This window comes from Lactuca serriola, chromosome 3 (assembly GCF_051521515.1).
Source record: "Lactuca serriola cultivar US96UC23 chromosome 3, Lser_US96UC23_V15, whole genome shotgun sequence".
Classification (NCBI taxonomy): Eukaryota; Viridiplantae; Streptophyta; class Magnoliopsida; order Asterales; family Asteraceae; genus Lactuca; species Lactuca serriola.
Window position 1 is genome coordinate 171,547,839 of NC_136410.1, and position 8,504 is coordinate 171,556,342.

General features: G+C 32.5%; 1 protein-coding gene across 2 annotated transcripts; it reads left to right on the forward strand.

The window, feature by feature from the left end:
• The first annotated feature begins 5,414 nt into the window (after positions 1 to 5,414).
• LOC145093361 (homeobox-leucine zipper protein ATHB-13-like) lies at positions 5,415 to 6,950 on the forward strand. 2 transcript variants are annotated; one of them, XM_079031472.1, is made up of 3 exons: positions 5,415 to 5,700; positions 5,788 to 6,179; positions 6,362 to 6,950. In XM_079031472.1, the coding sequence occupies exons 1-3, from the start codon at positions 5,631 to 5,633 to the stop codon at positions 6,737 to 6,739; spliced, it is 840 nt and encodes a 279-aa protein (XP_078887598.1). In that variant the 5' UTR covers positions 5,415 to 5,630; the 3' UTR covers positions 6,740 to 6,950. The 2 variants fall into 2 exon arrangements, with proteins under 2 accessions (XP_078887598.1, XP_078887597.1); XM_079031471.1 differs by having other exon boundaries at positions 5,416 to 5,666.
• The last annotated feature ends 1,554 nt before the right edge of the window (positions 6,951 to 8,504 follow it).

Genomic DNA, 8,504 nt, shown 5'->3' on the forward strand with positions numbered 1-8,504 from the left:
CCTCGGATACCCAACATTAGTGTCACACCTTTTATTCTTTATTCCTTACACCAAACACCCAAAACCTATTTCTCAATACTCAACTCCACATACCAGCGCCACCCAAACCATTCCACTCACCTATCCTCCTCATAGCATTTTATTGCCCCTATCCCAAAAAACCCCATGGTTACTTGTATCAAAAATTAAATAGCACCTCTAAACTTATTTATCGCCTAAACCTTCCTAACAGTACCTAATCACCCATTCCCCAATCCTAAATTTATCCATTTAATGACCCAAATTGGATTATTACCATGAAAGATAAATATAATGCTCTTACTATTAATGGTACTCGAGAACTGATCCTAGCCCTCACCCTAGGAGGTCAATATTGTTTATTCTATATGGATATTAAGGAAGAAGTACAAGGCACATGGCTCTCTTGATCACACCAAAGTTTATCTAATATAAAATGGAAAAAGCCAAAGATTTGTAATTGATTGTAACGAAATCGTTAGTTCAATCACTAATTCGGTCACTGTACACATTGTTTTCAATCTCGACGTCTCTAGGAAATAGCCTATGCATCAGTTAGAACTCAAAAATGCATTCCTTCATGGAAAACTCAATAAAATAATCATATGAACCAACCTTTGGGTTTTCATGACAAATATCGCCCTAAATTTGTTTGTTACTACAGAAATTCTGATATGTGCTCAAACAAGCACTTTATGCTTGATTTTAGTACATTCCTCTCTTCATTACTTAGATTGTTTTCCTATATAGTTAGAATGGCTAGTCTCATTTCATTTTTCAGTAGGGACAATCATTAGCATATTTCCTACTTTATGTATGTAACATCATCCTTACAATTTCATTGAATACAATTATTGAACATATCACTTAATCTCTAGAAAACGAGTTTTCGATGACCATAATTGAGGATCTTTATTATTATCTCGGCATATCACAACCTATTCCAGAAATGGCCTCTTTTAAAGCCAATGTAAGTACATTCTTGTATGTGAAAACATGCTTTCTTAACTACAATACAATCGGACAACTAGTTACAGATTCAAATTTATATCACAAGCTTGCCAAGACATATTAGTATTTAGTTTTTACTTCACTAGACCTTGCATATGGCATACAACAGATATGTTTATATATATATATATATATATATATATATATATATATATATATATATATATATATATATATATATATATATATGACCCTTAATAGTCTCATTTACATGAATTAAAACATATCTTCTATTATGTTCAAGGGACTTTAGACTCCGAACTCCAACTCCATGCTTCTAGACCTCCAGTCTTATTTCCCACCGTGACATCGAGTAGGGTTTTCCTCCTTCTCATCAATTTATTAGTGGTTATTGTTTATTTTTGGAAACAACTTACTACCTTGGTTGTCTAAACGACACCCTATGGTATCTCGATCTAGTATTGAAGAAAAGTACATAGGTGTTGCCATGTAGTCAAAACTTGTTGGATTTGCAACCTCTTTCGCAAGCTTCACTCTATTGGTTCCTATTTAACGATTGGTTTGGTGCGGAATATAAGAATTAAGAAGATAATCGTGTATGAACAATGATGAACACAAACATATGACTAAAATGTAATGTATAGATAGAGAGATACAACATATTACATGAAGAACACTCCAAGCTAGCGAAAATTCCCCTGCTAACTGCCCCCCCCCCTCTCTCTTTCGCTCTCTCTTTATCTCTAACAAATGTCTACATGTTACAATTTTATTACAAATGACCACTCACCTCCACTTTATATATTATTGAAGGGAATATGCTTTCATATTAGAAAAAATTATAACCTAAATAATCCCTTAGAATTGTAGAGCGTTTCTTCCTCTAACAATTTCCCCCTAAATGCTCGAACATGATGATGGTAATAAGCAATGTTAAAAGGCAGAACATCTGACGGGTGGGTTTGGTGTTGAAATATCTCGGAAGAGTTGAAGCTGTCGTGATTTTGGAATTTGTAATCAAATCTCTAACATCAAATAACATATAGAGACACCAACTCTTATAAAAATACGAAATCCCAATCTTCAAATTTAACCAGTCCACAAAAACCGATCATGTTCATAGTCTCCCCCTCGACTGATGAATTGAAGAGCTCAATATCATATCACACAAAGGCTTCAATATTTCAAACTCGAATCATAATACCAGAAATAATATGGATATGATGAAAGGTCTAGTAATGCCAAAATTTTAATCATAAATGATAAAAAAAAAAATCAATGCCACGTCGCATCGCCAAAATAATCTTCGTCTTCAAAGTATCGCAAATCCAAGCTTGAAAAATCATAAAATGTGATCCGGATACTAGCACAAATGAGGCATCCCAAAATACAGATTTTGGACATAAATAATCATAATCTAATGAACATCTAGTAATGCCAAAAATTTAATTTGTGAAGATCAAAAATCAGTTTCACATCACATTACTAAATCAATCTTCGTCTTCAAATGGATCTAAAATCCATACTCCAATAATAATGTTACAACGGATGCTCATGATTCTCCCCTAACTTTTGATCGACCATGCAATAAAGAGAAAATATAATCATGAAATGGGGAAAAAGAGTATGTCAGATATAATGGAATATCGCATGGTCCCGCTTGATTTTAGCATCTACCTGTAAAAATGAGGATATTATTTTTGGTTCATGAGTAGACTTGGTGACGTTTTGTTGAACTCAACAATCACTGTAAAATATATCTAATAAATTCGCTATTGAAGAATCATAATGTTGAATCGGAGTAATGTTGATAACTGAAATGCAAACCCGAACTCCCGAAGCACGGCCATTTACTTGTCAATCAAGGTCGGAAGGAACTAGTCTAGACCTCTAATCCGAAGATCCTTTGTGTGAAGGTGGCTCGCAACCTTATGTAACCAGCCCAAAGGAAGTAAAAATATGAACCTTGAATACCAATTGTTGGTTCTCATTTATCGATTGGTTTCGTGCAGAATTTAAGAACCAATAAGATAATCGTGTATGAACAATGATGAACATGAACATGTGAGTAAATTGTAATTTATAAATAGAGAGATACGACATATTACATGAAGAACACTCATGTCTAGGAAGATTTCCCCAACCAAGTTTCCCCCCTTCTCTCTCTCTCTCTAACGAATGTCTACATGGTACACTCTTATAACAAATGATCACTCACCTCCATTTTATATACTAATGGAGGGAATATGCTTTCATACAATGGAATATTCCAACCTAATAAATCTCTCAGCATTATAGATCATTTCTTGCTCCAACACACTCTCCGTTTAATAAAGCTACCACTATTTATTGTGACAACATGAATGTCAACATACTAGTGCAAAACAAAAGAATAAAGCATATAGAGATCACTATTCACTTTGTTCATGACAAAGTAACCATTAGCCAACTTTTAATTCTATATATGCCATAGATCCATCACTATTTCAACAACTTCATTTAGAGTCTACCTAAGTCTTTCGTTACAAACTTCGGAGACAGTTTTAGCCTTCGGACTCGAACTCCCGCTCAGACAACAGGGACATATCAATGTATATTTATGTTGTATATCCATTGCACCTTAGACCAATTGTTTATGTCAAGGTTGTCAACATCGGTATCTTAATCGTAGGAACGTAAGATCCTACGATCCTACCTATGAAAGTCTTGTTGGATCGTAATAGGAACATTTAGTATGTAAGATTGCAGTTAGGATCATAGGATCGATATTAAGATCAGATCCGATCCTATGAATCCATAAAAAATTTCAAATTTTAATCCAATTTTGATTATCTTTACCCATTTATTGGTTGACCTAGTCTCCTTACCCAAGGGTCAATTGAGAATAGTCTCATTCTTGTACTGTTTTATGAACCGTAAATGATCAACAACTCGATAATTCTTTTTCTCCTTTAACATTTTAGCCTCATCGATGGTAGAATTTGAGATTTTGTCTCATGTTATTATTATTTTCTTCATGCAATAGTTCAAGCGCAGCAGTAGAGGTGTTCCACTTTCTAGTTTTTTTTTTTTACTGCTCAAACCTTTCTCATTAATAGCTCAAGCCTTTCTCATTAAGAGCTTGAGAAGTTGTGGGTTTTTTTTTGGGAGCTTTAAAAGTTGAAATTTTTATTGGTTTTTTTTCCTTATAGTTTAAGCAAATAATGTGTTAAATATTTAATGCAAATAACATGAAAGTTGTGAGTTGCTAATCTTCTCAGATAAATGAAATGATCAGCAATACCCGTTTAAGTTATCTAACCATATCATTAACTAGTAATACCCGTTTAAGTTATCTAACCATATCATTAACTACTAAATAACCGGTTATTTTTTTTGAACTATTTAACCCTGAAATACTGGAAAAATAATGTATACAATTAATTACCTTTTTATATCACTTTTTATGGGATCTTATGATTCCGATCACGATCTCACAATTCTGATCTTGCAAACTTGAAAACAATTATATATAAGATCCTGATCTTGATAACGTTGGTATATCTATAAAGTCATGCCATGCATTATTTGTATTTTGTAATTTTCTTTTGTTCAAAATAATGAGAAATCCTTGAAGGAAAATATTCCAAACTTACAATTTGGTGATTTTTAAAACTTCAGTCACGTCAATACTTTCTTTCACGTATTATAATTCTGATTAAAGTTGTAAACACATATGAAGTTCCACGTCTAAACCAAAATCAAATTAGGTCTCGACTTTCCCATATTAATTATGGACAATATATATATAGCAAAATTGTCGGTTCACGCCTGTTCTTCTTCTTCCTAATTCAGACCTCATGATCCATGGCTATCAAGTTCAAACTTTAGTTAGGCATTGTTTGTTGATGCACTTTATGATTAGGCAAACATATTTGGTAGTAGTTGAATTACGCCTATCCTAAAAGCTAAAAAAAGCCATCCTCGAATTATGCTCGGTAAAAAAACTTCGATTTACAAACAAAGTCTATTGTGCATTATATAATGTTAGATTATGTTTCCATAATTCTTAACATTCCGTTACTTAATTGTGTGTGCATGATCAAAACACGAATATATACCTAGTGAGTTCTTTCACATAAAAGATAAAACCAAATCCGTTTATGGTTTAGGGGTTCTTTTAACTTTCCAAAATATTAGTTCTTTTAGCTCAAATTATTAATTAAACCTATGAAATAAGATAATGACACTAGTGAGCTTGTTTTCTAACTAAATATTATTATTATTATTGATATAAAAAATTAGCATCACATTGCAGGTGAATATATAGAATCTGTAAGGAAATTGCAATAAAATCAAATATTTGAAAAAGCCACCCCACCCCAACCCACCCCACCCCATCCCAATCCCATCTCTTATCTCTTTGAGGTTTAAAAAGAGCTTATTGCTGTTTCTCTAGTGTCTTTGCCACCCCCATGTTCCTTTCTACTTCCAAGATCCATACCCATAAGAGTACTCGGATTATACACGCAGACAGCTATCAATTTCAGCAGCTTATTGTGAGCTCTGTGAGTTTTGCCTAACTTTACGCATTAAAAAAAAGGTTTCTTTTCCCCCCACTGACATGTCCTTCCTCCCACCTGAACCCATGTTTTTTGGCTATGAAGATGACCACCACCCTCCTCATGACTTCCAAGGTTTTTCCTTCTCTTTCTCTCTCTAGATCTGCATGTGGGTTTCTTGTTCATCAAGTATAATCATAAGCTTATATAATTTAATGGGTTTGCCATAGTTTCTTAAATAATTGTGTGTATGTAGGTGTTCAGACACTCTTGATGAGAAGATCCATGTCTTATTCCGGGATAGACAGGTGTGAAGAAACGCGAGGTCATGGTGCAGCCGATGATGACATGTCCGAAGACGATGGATCGCAGCTTGGAGAGAAGAAGAGAAGGTTAAATTTGGAACAAGTTAAAGCTCTTGAAAAGAGCTTTGAATTAGGTAATAAGCTCGAACCCGAAAGGAAAAGTCAACTCGCTAGGGCTCTTGGGTTGCAACCAAGGCAAGTCGCCATATGGTTTCAAAACCGAAGGGCTCGATGGAAGACCAAACAATTGGAGAAAGATTACGATATCTTGAAGAGACAGTTTGAGTCTGTGAAAGCTGATAATGATGCTCTCAAGAACCTAAACAAGAAACTTCATGCAGAGGTAAGAATTACAATTGATGAATTCTTGAAAAATTTTACATGGGTATTGTTAATATCTATTGTTTTCTTCGAAATCATTATAAATTCTTTCAAAAGTCGAATCTTTACGACATGGGTAGTTCTAGAATTGGGTTAAAGATACATGTTTAATCATCAAGATTCATTTTTTTTTTCTTCTTTCAGTTATTGGCTGTAAAAGGTGGAGATCAATCAAATGGGGTTAGACCCATAAATCTAAACAAAGAAACAGAAGGATCATGGAGTAATGGAAGTGAAAACAGCTGCGATCTCAACACAGTAGCAGGCACCATGACACCATCGGAAGAGAGCCCGATATTTTACACACAAATATCGAACAACATGTACCCTACAATGTCATCTATGGGTCAAAATTCATCGGGTCTAACACAATTCCTACAAAATTCTTCAACAACAGATCTTCTTAGCCAACGATTAAACCAAACAGTTGGAAACGAAGGCTTCTGTAACATGTTCAATGGTATTGAAGATCAACAGGCTTTTTGGCCATGGCCGGAGCAGCATCCTCAACATCTTCATTGAAGTTCATGACTGGATTTTTGCTACAAAAAAATCCCATTTTTTCGATTTAAATTTGATACGAGCACCCATTTTGCAATTTAATTGGTGTATAGAATTGAATTATGTGCATTTTATTTTGATTATTTAAGAGGGAAATGGAAATGGAAAATACGCATCAATTTCTTGTCATAAATTAAGTCCGAGTATATATAAAAATGTTTTCTTTTCTAAAGAGATTCATGTGACATGTTTAGTTATTAATTATATATATTCTAATTCTAATTTGGTCTATGTCTATCTATTTAACTATTCTCGCATACATTTTAATGGAAATTCAAGACTATTAATAATTTCAGATATAATATTTCGAATTTTCTTTTATATATTTAATTTTTGATTTGGAACGATAGGTCTTATCGCTTTTCAAATTCACTTAGATCATAAACATACATCTTCTTGCTTCTGAAATTTTCTATTTTGTGATTTTGCGCTGTACATGTGTACAAACTTACATGGCAGTTATATTTTTATAGTTTGAAAAGTGTAGTAGCATTTTTTCATGTCAAATTAAAACCCAGCCACCCAGGTATGTATTTGAAAGCAGTTTATTCCAATTTAATCGAGAAAAATATTTGAAAACTAAACCATTGTTATAAATTAAACCAAGATCTAAAACATTACCACTATAAAACGTCGAGATTTTGTGTTTAATGGGGAACAAAAGTAGGGTGTATATAGTGAAGGGAAAGGACTGAAAGAGAAAAAAGAAAGAAAAAAGCTAAAAGGAATCGAAGCACGTTTCGCAAACAAAGCAACCTGCCAAACACAAAAAACCATCCTCCTTTTTTTTCCAATTAACCCGAACCCACCCCCATCAACCCATCAAGAGGGTCAAATCATAAAATTGTAACTAGTTATTTTATTTATTTCATTTAGATAATTGAATTATGTCTTATACATGTTAGTGACGCTTGTCATTGTATACATCAAAAGGAAAGTAGTTTAACTATAATTTATTCTAAGGTTATTTTCAACCCACTCTCAATTTTTTTCTTCTTATTTTTTTTCCTATTTTTTTTCAATCCTATCTCATTTCCATTTCTTTTGGAGATATAAATAGTATTCGTCCATATTTAAGGAATAAAAATGGAGTTGAAGTTTTGGTTGTTGATTTTAGTCCCTCTCTTTTTATTTTATATATTTTTAGTTTATTTTTATCTATTAATTATAATTTAAATGCAATATTTAATATTTATAACATTATGTTATATACATATTTATATTAATTAAAAATAAATATAGACTTAATATTTATTTATCGAATTCATATAAAAAAATTAAATATATACTAAAAACTTGAAACACGATAACAAAATTTTTAAAATATAGTAATCGAATATGTTTGTGATCTTGATATACTTATTGTAAATATAATCTTATTTATTTAATAATTATTTATAATATATCAAGGTTGCAAAAATTGTTCGACGTTCGCTAGGCGGTGGAATGGGGTCAAGGGATTAATCGGCTAGGCGTAGATTAATCGGGGACCGTTAATTGCTAATTTGTTAAATTTTTAAAAATTAAATATGACTAATATTATATAAATGTTCATAAATAACACTAATATCATAACAAAATAGATTCATATGATAAATACAACATTAATCATACCTCAAATAGTTCTATTGAGATATAACTTCTTCAAAGTGTTAAAATTTTATTGGGTTCTACTGTTTCAGTCATTTTGTATGCATGGATTAATCGCTAGGCGCTCTCTAATTTG

What these genes read in the sequence shown, in the direction of transcription:
- LOC145093361 (XM_079031471.1), top strand. Translation starts at nt 5,594, where the DNA reads ATGTCCTTCCTCCCACCTGAACCCATGTTTTTTGGCTATGAAGATGAC. An exon ending in CCCTCCTCATGACTTCCAAG is followed by an intron (nt 5,667 to 5,787) that starts GTTTTTCCTTCT and finishes GTGTGTATGTAG; the next exon opens with GTGTTCAGACACTCTTGATG. An exon ending in ACAAGAAACTTCATGCAGAG is followed by an intron (nt 6,180 to 6,361) that starts GTAAGAATTACA and finishes TTCTTCTTTCAG; the next exon opens with TTATTGGCTGTAAAAGGTGG.